Below are 27,613 nucleotides of genomic sequence, written 5' to 3' on the forward strand. Positions count from 1 at the left end.
CAAGTTTAGATCATCTGAATCCCATTATGACTGCTTTTGCAAATGATTAATGACACTCTGTTACCAAGGCCATAGATATTGTGACACAAAACATACACTTTTCCAAAAGATTTAATCTTGTGTATTAAAACATTTCGATGATGGAATTAAACACAGAAATGGCCTTCCTCCTATTACCCCAATCACAATGCTTTAACACACGTTCAGGCAGCTTGGCATGTGTATTTAAATGTTTTAATGAGTTTCGAGCAAGTGTCAGCATGCTACCACAGACTCACAACAGTCCGAGAACACCAAGACAGACTTAACAAGGAAACAGCGGACGGTTTCTGATACCAGGTGAAACTACACTAGCGCAGTCTCACCGTCTACATTAAATGAATGGGTTCGGGGTCTAGGGCTGTGTCTGTCGCCTCAGAAGGCTGTTGATAGTGATTAAGCTTGTTGTGGGCAACCAAGCATCCACTCCTTCCCATACCGTCATGGGTTGGCGCTTTGAGGGTTTACCTTGGACACCAAATGGCCACGAAATCGGACAGGCGTAAACCTGTAATTTCGCCAACCCGTAGACAAGTGGCGCCCGAAGCCTAAATCACTTTCTGTGGCGGGTTGTAGAAAATGCCAATTTAAGCTAATGATGGCTCCGCCCACTCTGTCCAATGATGCAATGAAGATGTTTGTTCGTTGCGAACATGTCCCGGGCCTGCTTGAAAAGTGTCCAGTCTTACCTCAGGGCAAGAGTCATCCCTATATTGGTTCTTAGGTTCTCCTTGAGATGTATCATCGTCGTAAGTATATATCGCTGAAGTTATAACAGCGTAAAAGGCAGTAGGGAAACATGTCGGAGGGTTCGTCCAGCCTCACGATGCATGGATATTGTACATCGATGTTGAAGTTAGTAGCATCGTTAGATGCGGGTTTGCTGTTTCGGATGAAGTAGCCGAGGAGTAATGTTAGTACTGTGGAAAGCTTATCATGATGAAAAGAAATGCTTGATTTTTTTTAACCTGGATGAGGTGGAATATTTTTAAGGGTTGCTTTAAAGACATGTTTAGTCAAAGTTGATTTGTTTCCAGGATCTGCTGAATTTTGGTTGACCCAATTATCGATTGATCTGTATATCGATCTGACTCTGTCTCTCGTTCTCTCGTTTTATCCTGCTTGCTCCGGTTTGGCTGTAAGCAGTAGTATTCCTTTGTAACAAAATTCTGGGTTTGATTGAGCTTATGTATATGTGGTGTTATAACAAGGGCTAACAAGGCGGTCGTACTGTCTAGAATATGCGCTTTCCAATCCACTGAAGATGTTTACAGCCCGACACTCACTCACCACCCAACACACACACACACTCCCACACTCAATATCTCTCTCTCTCTCTCTCTCTCTCTCTCTCTCTCTCTCTCTCCCTCTCTCTCTCTCTCTCTCTCATGCGGGCTTCCACTAGTCAGAAAGTGCATGTTTGCTGTGGAGGTCAAATATTTGTGTTTCCAAGTACATAGATCTAGTACTTCCTTGTTATCGCCCGATTTCAAAACACCAGGTTTTATCATCTCATAGTTATAAAACGCTTTGTTTGCTTTAAAGCCATATTCAGTGTCATAAGAAAATCCATGTACGTTTTCGCCGAGCGTTTTGTGAATGTAGCTTTCGCTTTAAACTTTACACAGATGAGCCATATGTTTGCACAACCTTGGCAAAATGATTTCATTTTCATAGAATACTTACATGGCTTTTTCCTTCATATAACATGGGTAATATGAAACTGGGGCGGTCTCCGTTTGTATTGTAAGCTGCCGGTATCCCGCGGTTGTCGTTAGATGCAATCAGATAGGGAATTGGTTAACACAGTGTTCTGTTTGCAATGTTAGCAGTGAGTATCCAGTGGTTGTCGTTGGACGCAGTCAGATTGGGGATTGGGTGGGCACGGTGTTCCGTTGGCGAAGTAATCTACCTGTATAGCGTGGTTGACATTAGGCGTGACTGAGACTGAATGATGAATGATTCCAATGTCCTGCGGCTTCAAAGAAAACGTAAAGTTACTCTCTGGGCATTTTCGCCGTCCGCGTTGACTGACCCTCACACTGCCGACAGGTGTCCAGGTCACGGCTAGAATGATGCAAACATATCATCATATCATGGTGTCGTATGTGCCAGTCACTCTCTTACTCTTCACAGCGCAGCCTCTACCAACAGGCATAAAATGTTTTCACTATAAAGAAGTCATAAGACACTTGAAACACTCTCTTAAATCTGCCAGCAGTCTAATAGGAACTCATGACTATTTGCTGTTTATAGAATATACTTTTAATTGACAATTACGGGGAAACAGAACAACACAGAAAAAACTTGATTGTGCATATCCGACCGACTGTAAGGGAGGATGCCGCACAGATTTTCGCAGGTCCAGTCAAGGTCAAGACGGATTTGGCTGTGCAATTTGGGTGATAAGTACCGACTTCATCGAAAAACAGCTTAACAATTGAGTTTGAGTTAAAATTAGGGATTTGATTATTTTACTCAAACACGATGGAATGCTGCCCTCTGGACATATCAGTTTTATTGGATATTGGACGTTTGAAGATGATTTGATTTTAATCAAAATAATGATATTTAAGCTGTATTTCCAGTATCAATGAAATATTGTGCAGAATATTCTCAGAAGCTAGCAGTAACATTACCGTGTATTCCTACCGGGTACCCATTAACTGTTGGGTGAAAAATTATAATATGTAAGCTGCATTATCAGTTCCAGTAACCATGGAATAGTGTCCTCTCAGGGTTTTTTATTCTCAGAAGGGTAACAGTCACATTACAGGTACCCAGTAACGGGTACCCATTAACTACAGGGCGAATGATGTACATTTGTTCAAGGATACACCACGTATGCTTTAATGTGGGGCAGCATGTGTTTAGAAACCTTTAATCTCACTGTGTACACCTGACAAGCATCTCTCCACGAGAAACTATGTTTAACCGGGCTTGGTATAGAACAGCCTTGGTACAGCCTTGGATTTTCACCCCAAAGACGCGTTCGATTTCCAATGGCCAAATGGGAAGCCCATTTCTGGTGTCCCCCGCCGTGATATTGCCAGAACATTGCTAAAAGCAGCGGGAAACCACACTCACTCACTCACTCACTCCGACCGTATCTTACGTTCATATCTATAGCCTCGTATGAACCACACCCTCCGTACTCTGTACGCTCCGAGCGCTCGCGACAAAGATACAGCTCTTACATTTAAGCTTTGGCAGCAAAGTGTCATCAATCACGCTCAGTTGGTTGCAGCACTGCCATGGTTTAGGTTGTGCATTAAAACACCGCAACGTTGGCTAATGGACAGAAGGTTATGATGTTTAAAAGCCCACTTTAAACATTTGCTTTCAAGGACATGTATAAATAAATGCCTTGAAAAATATCTAGCTTTTAACCAACATCTGGCTTCTTCCGACTTACGACTGTGTTGTCCAATGGACATATATATTCCTCTTGTGATGTTAAGGAAAACACGATAAATATATATTGTGAAGTTTTAGTTAATAGGAATAAGAATCCACCAATCCGAAATTTCAAAAGTGTGCAAATAACGAAAAATCCTGTATTTTACATTTCCGCCGACTCCTATCAATTAAACGGTTACAAGTATGTCAGTATTAAATAGTATCAATAGAAAACATTACTTTGACACACTGTTTTAAACACTAATTGATATTTCTAATAGTCATTTCAAAATGATACAAGACATGATTCAACATGTTGTTTGAAAATCATTCTAGAAGCATGGATATCAGCTTCATGTTTATTATTGAGCGACGTCTCGGTGTCATCATGCTTGATATTTGATATTTAGCTTGATAACGACGTGAGAGTCAACACCGAAACGATAACCATAAACAAGCAGTTGTTATCGATATAGTAGTAACCTTGATAACTCATACAAATCATGTTACTATGTCAACAAAACAAATGAGTGTAATATATACTTATCACTTGTTTTATGAGTGAGTGAGTTTAGTTTTATGTCGCATTCAGCTATATCTCAGCTATGAGGAGGTGGTCTGTAAATGATCGGATCTGGACCAGACAATCCACTGTAGCCGGACTTTCACGGGTCTACTTGCCTTTGAAAGGGATGAGTTAGTGAGTATGGTTTTACGCCGCTATTACCAATATTCAAGCAGTATAACGGCTGGGGACACCAGAAATTGGCTTCACACATTGTACCCATGTGGGTATCGAACACAAGTAGTCGTCACCATCAGCTTACCCCATCGCCCCCTACATGAAGGGCATATACAGATTATGATATATATTTAATATACAAATTGAGTAAACCAAGGTTTGTATACTTACAATGATGCAAATATATCATGGTGATAAGTCACCCACTTATTCTTCACAGCGCGTCTATCAACAAGAATAAAAGTATTCCCAATAACGGAGTGATTTCAAAGCTGAAACAAAACCTAAAATATATATATATTTTTTTATAAATTTCATTTAATAGTCTACCACTGCTCCGCATTCAAGCAAAGAAAGAAATCCTCTTAAAGAACAAACAAAACAAATGAGTGCAATGCATAGGTGTGTTGTTTTATGAAGGTGGTACAGTTACGATACAAAACAAATCGACTAAACGAGTGGTTGATAGCACGATAACCAAAAGAGGGGAATGGCGGGAATATTCAAAGTAGAATATCAAAAGCATCCGATCCCAGATTTGACTCAAACGACAAAATTATAGGACAGTGAGGCACAAGGAGCCCCGCAAGATGTAGTGTGATCCTTAAGAAGAAGATATACTGGTCGACAGAAGTTGATAAAACACAATGTTTATATCACTATATTTAATCTATCGTAACATAGTCATGAGACAAAATCAACCGTTCTTTAACTTCTTTTGAGTAGTATATATTGGCAGTAACAAGAAAGGCCCTCATCGAGAAAATTTACCCTTACCCCGTTAAACCCATCCCAGCTGATCCGAGTTGGGGCAAGGGGCGCAACTGGGTGCTGTCGAAGTCAATTTTTTTCAGAGCGACACATTTACGCCACCTTTTAAGCTTAAAGTGTCACAGTAACATGCATTCCCGGCAAATTATAATAAACACCGTTAAAACAACACTTAATTTGTCCCTTTACCCTTAATTTGTCCCTATTGTGATGTATAGCCGTTTTGTGTATGCCCTTACCGGAGTACTGCACAGAAAGGGCTCAGCCTGTCTCACAGTCATTGAACACATAATTTTCCCTAATGTCTTGCCCTCTCTGCAATGCAAGTCTAGATTTTCACAGGTTGGGAATGTCTGTGGCTCCTTTTCACTTTAAATGGGTTTATTTGTTACTGCCCAAATCACATATATTCAGGGACCAAGCGTTAGCGTAAGATAGGGCTTTACAGTTTTACTGATAAAAACAGATGAAATGAAAGTGGGCACAGAGGAACTAACATCTAGTCTATGAAGCGGAGTTATTTTTACAGAAATAACTGTTATTATAAGACAGCAGAAATTATCAATTGATAACAGACCTCATCTCATCATAACAGAAAATTGCCTAAATAAAATACAGTGGAAGCTGTCTAAACTTCCACTCATTGGGACTGAAGAAATAATCCGGTTTAGACAAAGTGCTGGATTGTAGAGCTGATGGTAAATGTACGAGCTATGGATGGGACTAAGATTTTATGCCGGTGTTGACAATTTGCCGGATTGGACAGATGTCGGTTTTGTCAGTTTCCACTGCATAGCCCAGAGACCTGGACTGTAGTAACCTTACATTTTACATATTACAGTTTACAGATTTCCCTCTCGGCTGTATGGGATGTAATTGTATCAAAGTCTGCATGGTTGTCTGGGTGACCAAACGTGTGTCGAATCATCAAGTATCTCAACGCAGTAAAGCCTTCGCTAATCCGAATCCTCATGAAAATCCTCATCTACAACCAAAGTCTCATTGCTACTAATCTCTTACTATTATACGATAACAGATATGATTGTAATGATACGATCCAGAGGAAAGTTAAATCATATCTCGGTGATGATACATAATCAAGAAACTTGTTGATACCAAAGTTTTAGTGTATTATATGTCTTTAAATCATGTTTTGAAATGTCGGACGTCGAATAAATAATCATCCAGTGCAAGGCGTTGTAAATCTGGATGACAGCTGCATGCCAGATACCCGGGGATGTGAGTTCGAATCCTCGATTCGCCCTAATTGTTTCTGGGTTTTTCAGCACAATCAACAAGCTCGGTGGTTTTTTTATATAAGTGGTAAATCTATGGGGTCTGCAATGCATACTTCATCATAAAAAGACGCGGCTTAAAACTAAATTACTGTTCGAAGGTCAGTCACTCGATCTTGTCAAACTCTTGTCTATGAAACCGTCTTGATTCTCTTTTAAACAATAATAATGATAACAATAATAAAAAACATATAACAAGTGCACAACTTTATCTTAACCTAATTAATTAGTCTAAAAGCCAAACGATGAATATTCTGAGGATATTCTAATAATTTCCCACGTGACGAGGCTTAATTCTCGCGAGAGCACGAGCTGGCTCCCCGTGCTTCCTGTTTCCAACCGGAAGTGAAGTGATTCCTCATTTTGACAGCAAGGACTGGCTGCGATAATTAATGTGTTTTTCAAGTCACGATCTTGTCAGTCAAATGAAGGAATGATTGACAGATCAAATATCAAATTGAATGTAGAAAGTGCAATATCATGTCACCATGTGATCTATTTAGTCACCGCAGTGCATATTGAGGAGACACAGGGACGTCATGCTCAATCAGGGCCCGTGCTCCGACTAGATGTAGACAGTGCAATAATACACTATGTAAATCTAACCCCATTTTTCGAGTATTTAGCCTTGTAATGAACTGATAAATTGATTACATTGTAAAGCTTGATCGGAAAGGCAAACATTAAAGGCGGTATTAAGGTACTTGAATTTGCTGGGAATGCTAACTAAGCCAAATGTAGCCCCCCTTTAAGTTAAAACACTATGTGACATTATTTCTACTACATATCTGAGACTGTATGAGACAATCATAATTACTGAAATACAGCTGATATAAATTAAATCATGATGTGGATGCTCATCCTATTCATATGCATGTACACTGAAACTCAGTCAGTATGCACCTCTTTAATCCGAAAACCTCACAAACTTCACCACCACATACTGGACACGCTTTCAGGTGACATTTGTACTCTGTGACCATGAATATTGTTGGGCTAAACGAAAACTTCATGTTTTGAATGGAATCTCGGCTGTTGCAGTAACTTTCATCTCTGGGAAACGTGGTGACTGGACTGTCTAGAGTAGAGTCTCCTAGAGTCTCCGCTCTAAACTCTCTCAGTTCAGTTTTCAGGTTATACTCTCTAGAATGGATGGGATTTGCAATGATTCATTAATCCAGTATCCGGAAATTCGGGCTATTGCATCAGAAAATGACACTTCAGTTTGGTAGGGTTTTATTTTGTGCGGAGTACGTTTGAATATACATTGTGTTCTTGCTGGTTTTAACTTTAGAAAATCGAACGACGATAATTAGTGAGAATTTTATGCTTTATAAATGCTGTAATTATTTCGCTCCTGATGTCGGGTAAGAAATATTCCGAAACCTGCCGACAACATCGGTTAAGTGTCATTGCTACCTTTCTTACCTTACCAATCACCGCTGTAGGTAAAAGGCGTGTTTTGCAAAAAATACATATTCCATACACACGCTTAAACGTCTGAATATTGAATGAGCACAATAAATCTTTCTCCTTTTTATATTTTGTGCCAGTTTAAGTTATCTTCATGGCTGTTTTCTTGTCAAGATTAAAGAGTGAACGCATAACGAATTTATGTATTGTTGACTATATTATTCCAAGGATTAAACGGTTCTGCGATTCCAGTAAAGCCATTGCATGAGATGTCTTTTTTATGGCCAACCTTATGTGACTTCAAAGCCAGTTATTGTCAAAAATGGGTTCTGATTATATAAAGGGTTGTAATCGGTAGACATCTGTGAATGGCGATTCATCACCTGCAACGTCGTGAATGTCTGTCTACCTCCCGGAAGGCGGTGTATATTGTAAACAGTATTAGTAGCCCGCCCCGTGAGGACGGCTGCTTCAAGACACTTTGTGCAGCGTATGAGACAAGTACTCCGAGACGACTATAGGCGTGAATAATATACACTTCAGGGCCACAGAAGAATATCAATAGCTCAGCTGGGTATAATGCCCCCTGCACATCATTGTGTTTGTCACGTCAGTGCAAGAGTTGTAAGTGATGAAGGTTAAGAGATTTAATCAGACTGGAAACTGGGATCCGAAATCAGGATCATACATCCTTGTCATCCCAAGGGACGCAATTCCTGTAAATATCTGGCAAAATTCCCCAAAGCTAGTGAATGTCTTGAAGGCCCCCACAAGTGATACATGTTTTGAACACCCCAAATATGCTATACGTCTTGCAGACACTGTAAATGGTTAACGTCGACACATCAAACGGTTGACAGCTGCAGACACTGTAAACGGTAAACGTCAGGAGACACTGTAAACGGTAAACGTCAGGAGACACTGTAAACAGTAAACGTCAGGAGACACTGTAAACGGTGAACGTCAGGAGACACTGTAAACGGTTAACGTCTACAAACACATTAAACAGTTAATATCTGCAGAGACTGTAAAGGGTAAACGTCAGCAGACAGCGCAAACAGTAAACGTAACGCTACCATAGCTTCGTGAAACGGAACCAGGGCTTGTTAGATTCTACACTGAGTCGCTACAGAGTAAACAAGAGAGTCTCTTTCTCTCCAGTCCAAACAGTTTAAAACGTTTGTAAATCGTTGGCCGATATTCTGGCTATACTTTCTGACCTCATAATACGTCATTCTTCACACATTGTTAAACAGTCTGTCGCGCTGTCAACCATCGGTTTGCATTGACTCGTGACTCATATGTTTAACATATGATTAAATTGTCACCCAAATTTTTCAAACATGTTAGAAAGGGGGTATGTTATTTTAAACTAACTCTGACATATGTGATCACAAGCTTTATATAAAAAATCAGTTTTCTTGTATAAGATCGGTGAAAATAGAAACACGTAAACATGTATTCCAAATAAATAATGTAAATCTTGTTCAATAGATAGAAATGTTCTAATTTAAAATGTTCTAATTTTTATATAATTCTACGGGCTTCTTTGTTATTTACAACCGATAAATGATCTCCCAGTAAGAAATCATATTCCATGCAAACTGAAATAGATTCACGAAATACCGACATAGTTAAGCGCTGCTCGGAGTCACCTGTCTGTCGAATCTTGAGGACTTTAACCAGGTAATCCAGCCGAAATGACGACGTTTACAGCTCGGTATATGGATAATACTTCAAAAGAGCACTTAGCATTTTTTGTGATCACTGTAAGTTATATTTCTTACCGCCTGAATGGCTTTTCACTTTATATGCATTAACGCTTATATAGCTGTGTGCTTCAATCAACCATCGCGATATTTCATGAGTCTGTTCCCAGTGGCAGAAACTATAGGGGTTTTTATACAAAGCAATGCGGGTACCAACCATATTGTTGGTCATTATGTAGAGCGTTGTTTTATATATGAAATGTAGTAGTATAATTTCAATGAACAAATACGATACTTTATTGAAGACTGATCTGTTTTTACAAAAATGCGGTTATACAAATCTAATGTTTCTCCGATGTATTTCATATGTACACAGATTTAACATCGTCGGGCTGGGGTGGGTGGAGGTAGGGGAACTTGTACGTAGCTCCTGCGCAATGACATAGTCACGGGAACATTTGAAGTATCGTTTATGTATAACAGTAAGTCGTGCCTTTCAAATTAGTCGAGTTATTGGTTTTATATATAACAAAGAAGTAATTAAGGATCATGGGGGTTGTTTTCATATAATTATGTGCAAAAAGACTTTAACTAGAAAAATTATTGCGGAATGCACTGAATGCGTCGTCTATCCCTTTTGCTGACTATCGCCAGTAACAAAACAACTACAATAATAAAATCAACAATTTTTGTGCGAGGGCAAAAAATATACAGAAATAACAAATACAACGAAAATGTAAACAATAAGAAAAATACGTTTCTTTATATATACTGAACAGTGATGCAAGGCATTTTATACTATTGTGGTGCACATGTGCACATGTGCACACACGCATCATAATATAACTAAGTACTTTCTATCCATTACTAATTTTGCCTTTTCTGTTATCATCTTAAATACCAACCATTACGTTTATATAAAACGATCAAAATGTGTAATGGCCCTGTGGTATTTGAGGTTAATATTCCCATTACTTTGAGGATCGGGTGTTTTGGGGACAAAATCGTTTCCCGTCGAAAGTGAAGAAATGAGCATGGGTATTTTATGTAAGCTTCCGTCCACTGACTGACAGTGCTGAACGCTGCTCGCCTCTCTTCCTGTCTGCTGAATACAATTTACGTCAGAGATATGCTGCAACAGAGACAGGTAAAGCCATAATAAATTAGTTTATTACGTTTTTATTCTCGCTCACCTCACTACCTAACATGATGTTATCGTTCCCAGTAAACAGACACGTTATGCCTTCTTTGTTTTGTTGATGAAATATGTCATATACCTGCCATTACAACATATCCACGCCCACATGAATTACACCTTTCAACTGTACACCAACGCAGATGTCTTCATCAATTTGTTTGAAATTTAAAATATGAGGAATTAAACGTGCAGTGCCTGTTTGTGGGTGGAATAGTAACAAATGATATATTGTGGCGACACGTAGTTTTTAAAACTATTTTTTCAGTGTACAAGACTCAAGTGATAGGTCTTGTTGGTAATAATATTGCAGTGCAATAAATAGTGTAATATATTCCCGATAGGGAGTTAAGAATCCCATGTCCACTGAAGGGTTCAAGTGGTGCTTGACTTTGGTATGGTGATGGGGAGATTTTGTTATTGGCAAGTTCTTGCATAGATCTAAACTTAAATGTATATTCACCCATACTCAAGAGAAGGTAACGAACTTCCCATTCGTTCAAATTACCACAGTCTCGTCATCTTAACTAGATCGGAGTTTTTTCTTCTCTTGAGTAGTATATCTAAAGAACCGCGGTTGTGGTTGACACAAACTCCTGGAGCCCCAGCTATTGTAAGCACACAACAAAATACCGGAACTAAAAGGTTTATTTACTTACATAAAATACATGTATACGACATACAAAATGTGTCGATGAGGGTAACTGCTGAGGTTCACAGGTCAACACAGAGGAGGGGTCTGCTTTTGAATCGGTTATAACGAAATGTCAAGGAATGGATTCGTGATATCCGTAACATAACCTTCCTTATTGGACGTTGTTATTGTTTTGAGGTACTGTTCACATTGAGATATATTCAGTTATTGATACAACATTGTGTACTTCATGCATACACATAGGCGTTAATAACAAGGTGCCGGATTAACAAAGTTTTACTGTATTCTAGTGCTTTGTATAATATGAACTTAATGTTATACAAATGAGTTTTATATCAGCAAGAACTTCCTGTCATTTCGGTGATGTACTTGAGATTCCACATCCTGTTTAACGTTGGTTTCCTGTCCTCCTGACCGATGGAAGGCGGTTATCTCCACACCCCGCTATTAACGAGACTGACCAGCAACATTGTAGCTGTCAAACACCAGCTGACCACTACCTTTGTTTGACTGCTCCCCATTACCTCTGCATGGCTTGCATCCTCAAAGCATTTAATAGACGATGCTGAAACACGTAAGTTTGAATATTCTTGTTGGAACATTTTCTATCCAGTACTGAACGGGATTGGGGGCACGGTATGTAACTTGTTATAGAAACATGAACAATAATGAATGGACGTAATGAATTATAATAATATTAAGGAATATTACTCATTAATCGAAGCGCTTACCTCGTACAATGTATTTATGCACATGGCTAACATATTTTCATTAATGGTATTTTTTAGAGCAGGGTATGAATGTCTAAGTGAACTTTTGATAGTTCAAATTCTGGCTTCAGATCAAAACGGTGGCTGACAAATTCTGGATGTTTTAAAAAGAAATGGTTGGCATCTTCCAACGGCAAGCCACCATTGCATGCAGTTCTGTTCATTATGTTGAAATGAATACAGATAACTAGCACGCAGTCTGCCTGGAAATTAAAACAACGCACGCACGCACGCACGCACGCACGCACGCACGCATTCAGTAACTCACTCACAAAGACTCACACAGATCAAACTGAAGATACCCAAACAAAAATACCACATGCATTTCTGACAACACCGCGTACACCTGAGCATTCTTGCTCTTTTCCACAGAAATATACATTACTAATATTTCAGTCCCAAAATGCAATGAAACATAGTATTACTTTAATTATGGAGCTCCTATATTCCAGTGACTGTGTAACTTTACATTTACGGAGATTTATGGAGTTTATGAACATCCCAGCATTTCCATGGCAAGGATAACAAAGAAAAGGGATTCACATGCTGTATTTATAACGAGGAGCGGAACATTGATTTGGGGTGTGAATAACACCGCCCTAATGTCTGGGCTAGCTGATTCTCTCCTTCGCTTTAACGGGATCGGGTGGTCAGATACGCTGACTTGGCTGAAAGGTCATGGTATCCCGAGTGCGTAGTAAGACGCTCGTGTTGATCACTGGATTGTCTGGTCCAGACTCGATTATTTAGAAATCGCCGTCACAGTGCTGGAATATTACTGAGTGCGGAGTTCGAACTAATCGAACATCTGAAGGGATATCGAGGTATTCGTAATTCGAGACAAGCATAGTGTTTGCATCAGGTCATGTTACACTGTTGTAAACCTCTCATCCAGCACTCGCATTCAAAGTAACTGTAATAAACAACAGCGACACAAACTATGGAAACCTTTTAGTGCGTTCATATTAAAAAATCGGGAAGTTCATGTCATTGTTCAAAACTGTCATCAACCGTCACTTACTTGACTGGGGCCGCCATGCTTCACATAGTTTCTGATATTCTCCCGACTTTACGATCTTTTCATAAGCTGGATTCCACCAATCAGGCAGTGTGCTTCCCTTTGTTACCATGACTGCCACGCCTCCAAGGTCACAATGAAGGGTTATGTCCAACGTCTCAAGGTCAGGTATTCTAGACCTTGGTGAGAATGCTGCGTCGACCTGCAATATGATCGTACAAGGTTGATTTCCCTTCTGGCGTGAATCAAAGTAGCAATCAAAAGATTTGGAACATGGTTTGTGGCAGCCAATTCAAGCATATATTCTTAGTCATCAATTTTTCAATTTGATTCCTTTTTAACAAAAAGAAAGTAGTATTTAATAAACCTAGAACACACCGTGCCGTTCAGGACCAGCTCCTTGGCCACAGGAAGATTCGGAGCAACGACCACCCTGCTGACGGAATAGTTGAGCCGGTTCAGACACTGCTGGTTGGTATAGGCGCCGTTCAGGTGAGCTACAAGATAAAACCAAAAGTGTTAAGGTCGGTAAGGACTGATGTACTACACACCTACAAGTCATGCAAAAAGGAAATTAACACAGCTTCAAAATGGCTGCCATGGGATCTAGGTTTATAGTGAGATCAAACATCATTCATGAATAAAACATGCAACGTCATGGAAGGCAACTTCATGTTTATTGCATACAGTAACGTTCAACGAAAAGCTTGAGAACGGTGTAAACATCTACATCGCCGCTCTATGCAATACATAAGAAAGTTGTATGTTTCATTTTTTATTTCTAGAATGCCAATGAAACAATCAGATATCAATCGGCGGGAATGTGCTGGGAATCAGCTATGGAGTTTCAGCTTCTTCGTTGGAGAATATTCACGGTACCTATAATATTACTGTTCCATTATGATAACTAACCCGGGCCATTTATTATAGTACATTTGAGTCTGAGTCAGGTTCGAACAGCAAGAGCTAACAATAGCCGCCCAATGAAATTATTCCCATGAGCGAGAGACAATATTCGCTCATTCAGATTAAAGCAAGATAAACACGATGTCAAGTTCCCAAAGGGATAAGGACATCCTCATACTGCATGCAATGTATATACTATATAATCATTATACACTGACAAATAAATGATGCAGCTCCTTTATACTATTAAGAAATGTAAATTCAACGTTTACAGCGGAAACAGATCTTTACATGACATCAGTTGCACATCATTTCAGATTAGATGATATACGAAAAACGTAAGTTTATCCAAAGTGAATTCATTTGAAGAAAATATAATACTTGGGCCTTAATTTGGATAAAGCGTTCTAAACACTTCCCTGATCCCCGTGCCTTAAATCCCATACAGCTGACCCACACCTTAAAGCGTTTAATCCCGAACAGCTGGCTATATTTACATGCGTGCGTATTATCAGGATTAACCCGTATGAGTAAAAGGTATAAAATGTTTTCATCCTCAATGATTACGCCTACTCTACTATACCTGAACTATATTCTTGCGGTAAGAACATAAGCTATCCCCAACCCCTGCTCCCAAGTATTCATAGGTATGAACAACAGTTAGTTTTCGATTGAGCTTGTCGTTTCATTTTTTCAGCTGTCAAGGCAGTTTGAACATACTATTCCTACCAAATTTCAAATGAAAGCAAGGCCACTTATCTTCTAAACTGAAGTCGAACATCAGAGGGTGTGATGTCATCCTGGAAATGTGATGTACGCTTACCACATCTTCACACTTCCCAATGTATAAAACTAAGCATATATTTCTTATATTTATATTATTCATACAACTGACATTTTATGACAATCAGCTTTGTACATCATATCGGAAGATAAAAAAAACATCCCCATCGCATAGTTAGCATGTGTGAGTGAGTGAATTTTCTTTCAGAAATATTCAAGGAATATCACGGCAGGGGACACCAGAAATGGGCTTCACGCATGGAGTGAGTGAGTATGGTTTAACGCCGCTATAAGCAATGTCCTAGCAATATCACGGCGGGGAACACAAGAAATGGGCTTCATGCATTGAACAAATGTGCGGAATCGAACCCGTGTCTTTGGTGTGACGGGCGAACGCCTTCACCACTAGACAACCCCAGCTGGTGCGCGTGTATTACCATACTGTTAACGACCAGTCCAGTCGTATCACAATGCCCGTTTTATCCATACCAGTTATGATATCGATGCGGATAAACGAGGGACGTCGGAGACCATAAAATAGGCTTCACCATATAACCATGTCAGGAATCAAACCCATGCATCAGTGCGAGCATTAACGCTTTGACCACAGGGCTGCCTGAATCCTGACATGCCATATATTGTATTTAACAAGGACTGGAATGCACGCTGCCAGTTGGATGATAATGAGAATTGAAGTTCCAGGAGTTCATTTGTGACAAATAGCCGTATTACTCCCAGTTTGGTAATCAGCGAAATATCTACTGAGACTAAAAAGTGGTTACCCACACATCACGCACGAAAACACGAAACACTTGAACCGTGGCGCCCTTAATTATCTATTGATTTGAAGTATTTGAAGTTTATCAACGAGAGTGATAAGTCGGGCAATATATACAAAATCTTTTAAAACTCAACATAGTGTTGTACACAGGGGCATGGTCTCGGATTTCCACAGTAGTATCGTTCAGGCCTCTCAGAACCTTATGGTCGTGAGTTGGAATCCCGATTTCAACCCGATTATGATTTTTGTTTGTGATACAATTGTCCCAAAGCCTTTAAATGAATACATCGTACGACACGCTGTACAATTAATGAATGATGTTGATGTGACCAGACCATGCCCTGAAACGTTGTATCATAGAATAAAAAGAAGATAAAAACTCTCTATGTATAAAAATTCAAATAGCATCTTCTAAAATGCCTATCTACTAAAAGCATCTACTTGCAATACCGTTCAAAGAGACGTTACTGTTAAACAAAACTCACTAACTATTCGTTCACAGAATCATATGCAATATTGGTCACTTCTTTGAGTGGCATTTTAGAAGTTGGGGAGTACAAGATTGACAGAGTTTAAGGATATTGCAGTTATGATGCACTCCATGCCTCCCTTTACATCTGGCTTCTACCTCCTTCCCCATTGTCTACCCAATGGCTTCATCACCTCGCTCCCAACCGTATTGTGTTAATTACCTTGTTATCTTTGTTATCTTCATTGTATATACTTTGCCACCACTGTATGTTACATTCCTATGACAAAGGTGCAAGAATCTGTACCGAAACGTCGCACTATCGTAATATTGGTCAGCTTTGAACAGTTTCGGAATCACTTTCTACACAGTTACATTGAATCCCATTTTTGTCAAGTCAGAGAAAAGGAGTGAGTGAGTTAAATTTTCCACCGCCTCGGCAATATTACAGTCATAGAGCGATGAATCAGTGCTAAGGAAGAGAAGGACAGGAGATGGGTGGGGGTAAGGATGCTAGACGAACCTATAAAGGATCTTTAACGCGTACGCATTGGTGATAACATTATTGATTGACTGCAGTTCAAAGCCGCACTCTGCGATGTTCCTGATACATGGCAATAGTCTGTAAGTAATCGAGTCTGGACCAGACAATCCAGTGATGAACACCATGACCATCGATCTAAGCAATTTCGGTATGATAACATATGTCAACCAAGTCAGCGAGCCTGACCACCCGATCCCGTTAGTCGCCTCTTACGATAAGAATGGATTGCTGAAGACCAATTCTAACCCGGATCTGGTGAAAACATGAAAACGGTAAAGAGGTATTTGATAAACCAACCATGAACAATGTGTGATCCATACCATCCATGACCACTGAACACATGTTTGACTCGTAGTGACATAAACCAATCATTCGAACATCACTATCAATTCTTCAGAACTTGTCAGCCTCGTCCCTTTAAAACATTAGTCTCACAAAAGAAGATACTGGTTTTCGTTTCTGATCATGAACCATTCTTCACTGATCTTCATTTATATAGTACACGGTATAGTAAAATAGACTCCTGGGAGATATGGAAGTGCTTCCGACAGTGCCATTACCCTTTCTGTTGGGGTCACCAAGTGCCCTCTGTGTATTTTGCAAGAACGAAACCGTGAACGAATTGTAGTGACACCACTGTTAGCGGGGACTCATTCTCTCTGGTGACGGTAGTTGCTGACGCTGCAGATTTAATGGGATTTTAGCGTAATGCTCCCATGTAGATCCCGTTGTTTGCACGACATTTGGGACAAAGGGAAGCAGTAACGTAAGATATTTTTTTATGTATGACAGCTTCTTTTCTCTGCTATGATGCGACATTTCGATAAAGACCCGTCCCCTCGCCTGACAATGGTGAAGGTTCAATGGTTGTGTTTTGTTTAGCTTGTACACCTATAAAGTCATTGATCTTTTGTGGACGACGACTTATCTACGAAGTGAAAGGTCAAGACGTTTTGTTTCCCGTTTCAAACAGAAGTCTTCATATTCTTCCATTTCCTAAATGCCAATGAAAGGCTTATATGCCACATATAAGCTGCAACATTACAGTACAGGTGAACTGAGACCTACATGACTTGAGGACATACCTTCAACGGAACGGTTAACTGTATAATAAGTACATGGTTTCACGCTATTCATAGCAATATTAAAATGACGTTAGGCATGACCTGATCATGCCAGTACCGTGAGATTTCTCAAGTCGCATTGAGCAAGTCAGTCAGAACGGTTACTAAACGAAGTACAACAGGTGAACTATCAGTTCACAGGTAGGTATTTACAATTCAAATGACAAAATGACATGCCCATGTAACACACGATGCCGTGTAACGTGCATAACTGAATCATGATTGGGAGTGGGAGATAATTTATGGAACTTTCATACTAATATCATACGACAAAATGATGCGAATCTCATTAGACACTGCATATACAGTTTAGTTTAACTGTGCATGGATTATGTTTGGGCAAGTTTCACATTACAAGACAACTATAATCTACAGCAAAAGAAACGCAAGTTTCGAAAAAAATGAAATTTCATAAATAAAGAATTCATGCTACTGTCTTCTGTTAAAAAATTTGACAAAATGCCAGAGTTGCGTTTCTTCCCAGTGGTTCAGTATAGATCAGTTTTATAGATCAATTAGATCAAAGATGTTTCTTAATACAAGTATAGCACTTCTACTGCTCCATCAATCAGACAGAACAAGGGACACAACTCTGCACAACACTGTGCGGTACATAAGACAATTTCAATTCTGTGTTCAGGGGATTGTGTTTCTTATATTTATGAGTCGACATGTCTGACAATGTTTCTGAACGTACTGATTGCGGCTTGAGACAGAGTGTTCAGGTTGACTCCACGGGGGTTGCCCGGCTTGACCGTGAACTTGGCGTAAGTCTGGATATAGGGGTTCGTGAACTGAACAGCATTGACTCGTTCCTGGGTGATTGTGTAACCCATGCACGCGTCAAACCAGCCGGACATTAAACCTGCAAGGATAAGAGGGCAACATGTAGACAAATGTTTGAAAGTTATTGTCTGGTGGACATGCATGAAGTGGGTTCCAATCCACAAAGTGCCCCTGACGTTACGAACTATCGTAACTCTTTACTTTACTATTGACTTACGAATGGCATAGTGTTACGGACGTTTTGCATAAGATGACTCGAAAAATGTCAGCTCTCACACACACGCACTCACGCATGCATGCATGCAAGCACGCACAAGCGCGAGTGCGAGAGCAGACAGGGGAGATCCACCAGTCCATTCCGGACTACAAATTCTGTCGTGTTCAGCTGCGTATGTTCCTCAACTCACCTCGCCCAGGAAAGAAGCGGCCGTCGACAGTCTGAATACACTCAGAGAAGGGTTGCACTGTGGGCGCACACTTCACACCAGCCGTTGAACATACTAAAAAATGAAAGATAACGTCTGCCGAAATACCCCAGGTAAATGTACATCATAAACCTACAGGTACAAATACTTCATCATATTCATCACAAACATTTTTCATGTACAATGGGCTCAGCGATTATTTTCTCTTAAAACTCAACTACTCGAAACTACTTATTTCACGCCAACACTTCATTTCTATGTAACCATATCCTATTCGGCTTCGGACACATCTCTCTAATTACGGTGTCTAGACACAGTTATAATCTACTGCCTACAACAGATGAGACCCGTGAAGGTCCCGGGTAGAATAGGCCTTCAGCGACCCATGCTTACCATAAAAGGCGACTGACGGGATCGGGTGGTCAGACTCACTGACTTGGTTGACACATGTAATCGGTTCCCAATTGCGCAGATCGATGCTCATGTTGCTGATCACTGGATTGTCTGGTCCAGACTCGAATATTTACAGATCGCCGCGATATAGCTGGAATATTGCTGAGTGCGGCGTAAAACTAAACTCACTCACTCACTCACTGACTACAGCAGATGACATGTAACACAACATTCCTTCCCAATTATCGTTTCATAGTTGAAATTTGTGTAAATGTTCAAAACCTGACATTTACCATGTTACCCCGATAATCTCTCAATCTAACATTACCTTATCACCCTTTGAGCTTTTCCAGCACCTTAAAGGGGAAAAAATCACCTTTGTTTATGAGGTCCAAATCAAATCCAACAAGCTTCCCAATCTCATCCCTGAAATTAAGAAGATAAACATAATGTGTGGACATCTCATCTTTATTCCGATTCAACACCTCCGTATTATGAGTGAATACGTCTTTGTGCCACTGTTAGCAATATTCCAACAATATCACAACGGGGGACACCAGAAGTGGGATTCAAGCATAGCTCCCATGTGATGAACTGAACCTGGATCTTAGGTTTGACGAGCGAACGCCTCAATCGCTTTGCTTTGCCACCACCAACACCCCACACCCCATCCATCCCGTAACAACACCCTCAAACAATGGCACTTCAATAAAACGATGTTATTTGTATGGTAGTTCATTCCTACATCAGCAAACCCCTGAAGATCAAGGTTAGAACTGGTCTTCAGTAACCCATGCTTGTTGTAAATGGTGACTAACGGGATCGGGTGGTCAGGTTCGCTGACTTTCTTAACGCATGTCATCGTATGCCACTTGTTTAGATCGATGTCCATGCTGTTGATTACTGGATTAGACTGATCCAGACTCAATTATTTATAGACCGACACTGGAATATTGTTGAGTGCGGCGTAAAGCAACAAAACCAAACCTACATCAATGGAAATATTCAGAGCATCATCATGAAAACTTATTTGAATATCGAGTGATCTTAGTGGTTACAGAGTTGCATCCCTTGGACAAGCCAGACACCTATAAACCTGTTCCCGAGTTACATTATGTTAATAAGTACCATACAATGCTCGTGAAAGTCTTCCCGCTTCCGGATGATATACCATGATATAAGCAGAATGATGCAAATATCGTGAAAGTTTGTGTAAAATGATTACTTATCAGCCAGAGATAAAAGAAACTAAAGGGTATTCGACTTGACAAATACTATGAATAGGTCTTAGACAATGAAAAAAGGTAATCTTCTTTATTGTTAACACGTCTTTGCCGAACCGTGATCAGCAGCAAGGGTTTACAGGAACTGCGCTTATTTTACGGCGCTTCAATCAATATCGAACGCTATGGCCAGTAGTGTATGTACTGCCGCTGTGTCATTTTAAGCACGTCACAAGAATTATAACCGGAAAGTAATATTTTATGTGATATGAGATTCGAAAGGTAGTGGATAAGCAAGAGTGTACGTACATGGTTTTAACACAGCAAAGAAGCATTTATACAAATTCTATAATCGTCTTTTGTTACTTAGGGTGGTGGGGCAACCAAGCTGGTTAGAGCGTTCGCTCGTCAAGCCGAAGACCTGGGTTCGATTCCCCGCATGGGTACAAAGTGTGAAGCCGCGTCACCCGCCGTGATATTACTGGAACAATACTAAAAGCGGCGTAAAACTGAACACACTCGCTCATTTTCACTGTTTCACGACGTACTGAGCATTAATCCAGTAACATGAGTGCATCCCGTCAACAGTCATACAGACAAACCAGTGGTTGATATTATGAAGAACGACCCACGTCGTAGGGAAAGACGACCATCTCGTCCATTAAACCGCCTCATACAAGCACGAGGGTTGTGAGGAGGCAAGAAGGCTGCAAATCAGTTGATGACACAACACATGGCCCACGAAGACACACGCAGTTAACGTAATAATATACATCAACATGTCTTAGCATTAACACTTACGCATAGTTGAAAGGTCGGCGATTCGCACTGACAGAGAATATCCAGACTTTGCCCTGTGAGAAAAGGAAGATGTTATAGGATACAAGAAAAACAACAAATACAAACACCAATTTTATGGATGTGAACTATATAGGAGATTACATCAATCATAATAATATTCTATACACAGAAGAGGTTGGATATCTGGTTAAACGTAAGATCAAATGTTTGAAACCGTTGTTAACGCCGCACTCAGGAACATTCCAGCTATATGACTGCGACCTGTAACTAATCGAATCTGGACCAGGCAATCCAGTGATGATCAGACATCATAAGCAACGATCTATGCCATTGGGAACAGATGACATGTGTCAACCAAGTCACCGAACCTCACCACCCGATCCCGTCTTCGGAGCATCGGTTTGAAGACAACTCTATCTCGGATCTTTTACGGGTGCGTGTGTTATATGTAACTTGAAAGTTAAAACTATTGCACAAGTCAAGTCTTCATGACCAGTTGTTTTATGTCTTCAAGACCAGTTGTTTGAAAGGGCCTTTCTGGTAAGTATCTGAAGATAGCGTAAATATATCGGAAGGACGCTCGTGGAAAAGTAAAACGTTTCGTCTGTCCATCTGAATTTCGGAGTCATTGTGGTTAACCGTGATCAAGACATTCAACATGCTGGCTTGTTCGTACGGTCCTCTGTAATATGTCTTGTCATAAACGTATGAATAAAATAGCCTTCACGCACCGCAACATGCTGGCTTGTTCGTACGGTCCTCTGTAATATGTCTGGTCATAAACGTATGAATAAAATAGCCTTCACGCACCGTACGTATTGTACGTCTTACTTTTACGACATACATTCCCGTTTGTGGCAGAAATAAAACTTGCCACCTGTCATCCATTAAAGTCTGGCGATCATGTAGTTTCAAATCAGTAATTTGGGTGTAACATTTCAGCTTTCATCGCATAACTACATAATTACGTGTGCAACATGTCTCCCATTTATATAAGGTGTTAGAAATAGGTGTACGATTAAACCAAAGTTTGATCATCCACGCAAAATTTCAGCTTCATATATCTTGTGGTTTCGGTGGAAATGTAAGTCGACAGAAACAGTACCACCAATTAAACTAAAAGACCTGCAAAATATTAACTTTGATTCATCTGAGCAATCTGTTTCTCAAGTTCTCTCCGTCCCCTTCCGTACCTTACAACGGCTTCGCCCGGATTGACACGAATGGTCACGTGTGAAACTTCGCTAATGGCGGTCTGAAACCCACGAATGTGGCTACAGTCTCCACAGCTAGCAGACTCATTATTATCTGACGAGCATACAACGGTTGTCATCGATCGGTCTATGACCGATAGCAACGGTGGCAGTTTATCAACCCTCAGCTTCAGCTCATCGCCCTATAACGAGGGGACCGGATCGACCAGGAATCGTTCTAAAGAGTTACATCCCTTTGGCGAGTGATGATTCGCTACTGTGTGCAGGCATCATAATGATCTGCGTCCCACTGAGCCTGTCCATCATTCTAAGTAATATAACTGAAACACAGTCCATTTAAACGATTGAACAATACGTTTCGCAATCAGTCAGCCCTTGGTTTACAGAAAGAAAGAGAATTATAAACGACCTATCTGCGATTGATCGTCGTGCGCTGGGTAATGGAATTGTAGAGGATATGGATGCATGCACTGATTTGCTTCACTCATGCACATGGAAACTGTCGTATATACATACTAAACGTGAGGAACATTAAACCTTATTAAACCTTTCTCACTGGCCACCACCAATTCCTCAATGGGCCGACGAAGAATTTCTGGAGCCTAACCCAAATGAAGAAACGTCGAAGCTGGAAAATTCTACAGGCAGTGATAATTCGTTTCACATTTCTTAAATTGAATAGTCAGCCGGAGTCAACTCGAACGCTAGATGTATGTCTGTTCGTACAAATAGGAAAGAAAAATAATGGACTGAAAACATTTCTCAATTTATCCCTTGTATTGTGCGAAATAAGTAAATATTTCACTCAGATTTACCATTTTACTGTTTTAGCTAACAAAGATGAACCAGTTACCCAACGTTTCAAAACAATGACCGACAATGATTTGAAACAAATTGTTTTGGACTTGAGAAGCAAAACCACACTTCAGCTGCATGGTAAGTAAAAATCTTTAAACGTGAGAGCAAAGAAATCAGTTTAAATCAGCAAAATTATAACAAAAATTAAAATACTCAATAAACAGAAACACAAACAATACTATTTATAAGATATTTATCTGACTACACTCTGAATATGCCCGTGAATTATGGGATGGTTGTACCGTAAAAGAGAAAGAAAACTTAGAGAAACTCCACTTAGAAGTTGCCAGAATAGTTACGGGTCCATCCAGATTTACCTCACGGCAAATTCTAAATTCTGAAACAGGATGGGAATGACTGGATCAACGAAGAAAACGAAGATAAAAAAATAAAATTCAATATAACTTAGCTCCTATGTGCGTAAACGATATTACTCCAGATTGTGTTGGATCAAGATCTAATTATAACTTTAGGAATGCTAACAACATTATCGTTGTTTCCCTTCCTCTCTACACCTTTCCTAGCTCTTCTCTCTATTTTTCCTAAGATGTATATAATTGAAAGTATATGTATGTAAATACTAGGGATTTTATTTTGGATAACTTGTCCCCAATCCATTTCATATTTTTTTAATAAAATATGTTTAAATCAACCAAACGCGTCGTCCGGACACGTCGTTGTCAGTGTAACAGTCTCATGACAGGTCCAGCGTTTGGAGCTCTCACGTCTCTCAGACGATTTCTAGGGTAAGAAATTATTCGGAGACCAGACACGTGTCCTGCAATGGCCGTTGCTGTGGCAAATCGGTGAGGTAGATGAAAGAGCCGGAGCTGAACAGGAGTGGTCACTCTTCGTGTTCCATTTCGGGGACTATACCGATGCCACAATCGAGATGTGGTGCTGTGATGAGCGTTGAAGTACGCTACAGCAGCAGACTGGGACTTCCCTGCTTCCAAATTTCCAATAGTCAGATTCCAGTCATAAGCATTCAATCTTGGCATTGTATATCTTCGTTTACGTCGTAAATTTCATACAGAAATGCTGAATTTGGTTTTGCCTTTTACAGTCGATGTCTCTTACTCATGTTTCCGACACACTGCACGTGCATTACGTGGAAAACTGTCTCTGCATGCATTTTCCATGTACCGTTTTCATTTTTTTTGTGACAAACGTTTACAGACACATTTTGAGATGTGGTTGCGCCCTGTACACAACAACCACGGCACGATTAACGGTATTCAAACATATAAATTGTCATAATGATTATTTCTGTCAAGATATTTGGAACTTAACTGCGTTTCGTGTTTAGAAAGAAGAAAGAAGCCTTCGCAATCGATAAATTTATGGTCACATATTCTAATTATCATGACAGGTATCTGTTGAATTAATTATTAGCCATTTCCAGTTAATAGCATTGTAAAGTTCTTCGCAGCCTCTCCCAAATTCTTTTTGTGACCAAAGAACATTGAACAAACCGTAATGTGCACGTTCGTTATTTTGTGATTTATTTAAACTCCGCAACTGATCGTATACTGAAAGTTAAAGATGTTGAACATTTACATTTAAACTTTTATTTGTACGTTATACATAACTGAGTCATGGACCAACTAATTTATTACGTCATAATGTGATACTCTCCTCTGGTTTACTCCCTAAACATAGAAATAAAATGCAATAATCCTGCTCATCAAAGGGAAATAACTGTGGGATAAACGCGAGTCGCGGGAAAGAAGGGAATTAACTGTGATGTGCATAAACATATGGCAACGTATTGCATTTTCTCCAATTTTTCAGGTTAGGGTTCATTTTAACATATTTTCTGACAGTCTAGGAGGCACGAAAAGCACCTGCGGAACCTAAGGCACCCTATCACACTTTGTAAACATCAGTGGTATCTTTGTAAGCATACATAGAGATCTAAGGCTGTACTGAACGTCAATCCCCGAGAAAGGCAAGTCTAGCAAGGCGGACAAGGACGCCAGTCTGCTATTTATACTTTTTAGAGAATTTTTTTTCGTTTTATAAACTTAGAGACTTGAGCTTGTATAACCTGGAGACGAGCACGAATGAATTCAATCCTTTAGCTAACAACATATTACAGTTTTAAAATGAAATTGACACTATCATCTCAGATTGTGTTTGTGGATTGTTTTAAATCCTGCTGGTTGTCATTAAATTATGTGTGACTCCGAACGAACAAATCAGAGTGGATTACCTTTAATTATTGGTTTGATATTATATTAGTTGTTTTCCGGTTAGTGAGTGTGCTAAACATCACGGAGGTGGACACCACAAATTGGCTTCACACGTTGCACCCTAGTGGGAAATCAAACCCGGGTCTTCGGATTGACGAAGGATTATGTAGACAGCTGCAAGGTTTTGTTTAAATAGCACCGACTGCTCTTGTAAAGTTGGCGATGCCATATCAGAACTCATTAGTCTGACAACTCTGGAATCTGTGCCTGACTTCATCAATTGGTTGAAAACAGTATCTACACAACATGAAGCTCTTTGTACCCATGTGGGGAATCGAACCCGAGTCTTCGGCGTGACTAGCGAACGCTTTAACCACTTGGCAATACTACCGCCCGTTGTCAGGTTTGTAATGGCGACAGAAAGGGGTCAGGCGTGGATTGCTCTGTACATGCATGATTTTAGTCCGTATATAGAAGCAGACGACACATTGTACCTCACCTGGCTCTCAGCAGAAAGTGCCCATGTCAGTGTCATCAACAGCAAACCAAGACGAGCCATTCTGACAAAGAAATACCACACAAATAGGTCACACGTGCTTCCACCTATAAGGTCTCACTGACCCCGTTTGTAAACACGCTGGTACACTTATGTAAGGCATTGCTCCAAGGTTGTACTGAATGCTGAGCCCATGGATGGATAGTAATTCTATACTTTGATGAGGCAAATCTTGATAAGCGGAGAGTGCAAGGACCCCAGTCTGTGCCTCTGTTATGTATTATTTTATTAGAAATTATCACTGAAACTATTATACTTTTTTCTTAGAGACTTGAGCAAGTCTAAAGTAAGTACGCTGACATTGAATACTAGTATATCAGGGGAGGTAAGCGTCGCGCTCAGGATTATTTCCCTCATGCAATCGTGTTGCCGCCTGTCCGTGCTTATGATGGTACTATAAGCTCTCCCACTGAGATACGGTGCCACCGTTCAACCTACACCACTCACACACACTATGCTGGCTCCGTACTCACCAATGTAACATGTCCATATCCTCAATACCATGCACCAGGCATGGAAACAACAAACAACACTTTTGTCCCAATCTGCTGTCGGGGATCAAAACCACCGACTCTCCACTCGCAAAACAGACGTTCGGTCCACTCCACCATCGTCTGTCACACAGTCCCCGAGCCATGTTACTAGTATTTTCCCTAAAGCATAGCCCTCCCTTCAATGCTAAAGCTGTAACTGAAGCAAGTCTAGATTTCTTCAGATTACCAATCTCCCCGGGACTCCTTTTCAGTTTAAATGGGTTTATCTGTTACAATCAAAATTTTATATATATCGTGACTAAGCGTTAGTCTACCTATGCACACAATGGATAGGTCACCAGTAACAGAGATGAGGACGTTTGTACCGCTCACGCATTTAAATTTTAAATATTTCACAATTACCTTGAACATTCTTATTAAAGTGCTTTAAATACGCAAGTGGAGTTCGCATCCACCAACAGTATTTACAACCTCAGTATCAGTACTGAGCATAAATATTTTCTACTGACCTTCGCGCGGGGACCAATCTTCGCTGGGATGCAAAACTGCCGTTGCTTGGAGTTCCTCACGCCATAGTCACGTGACTCACCATCGTGCAAGAATTTGTGATTGTTTATGTTCTGGACTCAGAGATAAAAGGAGACGGTTATTGAAAAGTCGGCTTCCACACGTCAACATAAAATTTCAGGCATGGAGATAAAGTGTGGAGATCCGTATTTGGAAATGGCTATAGCAAATAGTCCGTATATGGTTGAGGCTAATAAAGATGCACATGATTTTGCTGATAGAGAAATTCAGATTGTGAATAGGAATTTAATGTTGGCTAATTGTCGTATTTAGCTACCGTGAAATATTAAATTATTACAACCTGCGTTTAATGTCTGTTTAATTGTAGTGTAGTGCTTCTAACATTAATCCCTTCAGTGACTCTAGTATTTGAGGTATTATTTATGGGATACGGTTGGCCTCACCAGCCGATTCTTTGAAAATCCCACCTTTCATGTATAACGTGTTCCAACAGTAATAAAACATTTAAGGGCCATGAATAGCTTGTT

The 27,613-nt window shown here is 40.1% G+C and overlaps 1 protein-coding gene across 1 annotated transcript; it reads right to left on the reverse strand.

Moving 5' to 3' along the window:
* Nucleotides 1–11,193: 11,193 nt before the first annotated feature.
* Nucleotides 11,194–27,136, reverse strand: LOC137291368 (arginine-binding periplasmic protein-like). Its single transcript, XM_067822685.1, has 9 exons — nt 27,068–27,136; nt 26,008–26,068; nt 21,242–21,294; nt 19,594–19,643; nt 18,807–18,899; nt 18,311–18,478; nt 13,385–13,503; nt 13,010–13,208; nt 11,194–11,783 (listed from the first exon to the last, which is right to left on the reverse strand). The coding sequence occupies exons 2-9, from the start codon at nt 26,065–26,067 to the stop codon at nt 11,647–11,649; spliced, it is 879 nt and encodes a 292-aa protein (XP_067678786.1). The 5' UTR covers nt 26,068; nt 27,068–27,136; the 3' UTR covers nt 11,194–11,646.
* Between the last annotated feature and the right edge of the window lie 477 nt (nt 27,137–27,613).

This window comes from Haliotis asinina, chromosome 7 (assembly GCF_037392515.1).
Source record: "Haliotis asinina isolate JCU_RB_2024 chromosome 7, JCU_Hal_asi_v2, whole genome shotgun sequence".
NCBI lineage: Eukaryota > Metazoa > Mollusca > Gastropoda > Lepetellida > Haliotidae > Haliotis > Haliotis asinina.

What these genes read in the sequence shown, in the direction of transcription:
- LOC137291368 (XM_067822685.1), bottom strand. Translation starts at nt 26,067, where the DNA reads ATGGCTCGTCTTGGTTTGCTGTTGATGACACTGACATGGGCACTTTCT. An exon ending in CACTTTCTGCTGAGAGCCAG is followed by an intron (nt 21,295 to 26,007) that starts GTGAGGTACAAT and finishes CTTTTCTCACAG; the next exon opens with GGCAAAGTCTGGATATTCTC. An exon ending in CGCCGACCTTTCAACTATGC is followed by an intron (nt 19,644 to 21,241) that starts GTAAGTGTTAAT and finishes TCTTAATTTCAG; the next exon opens with GGATGAGATTGGGAAGCTTG.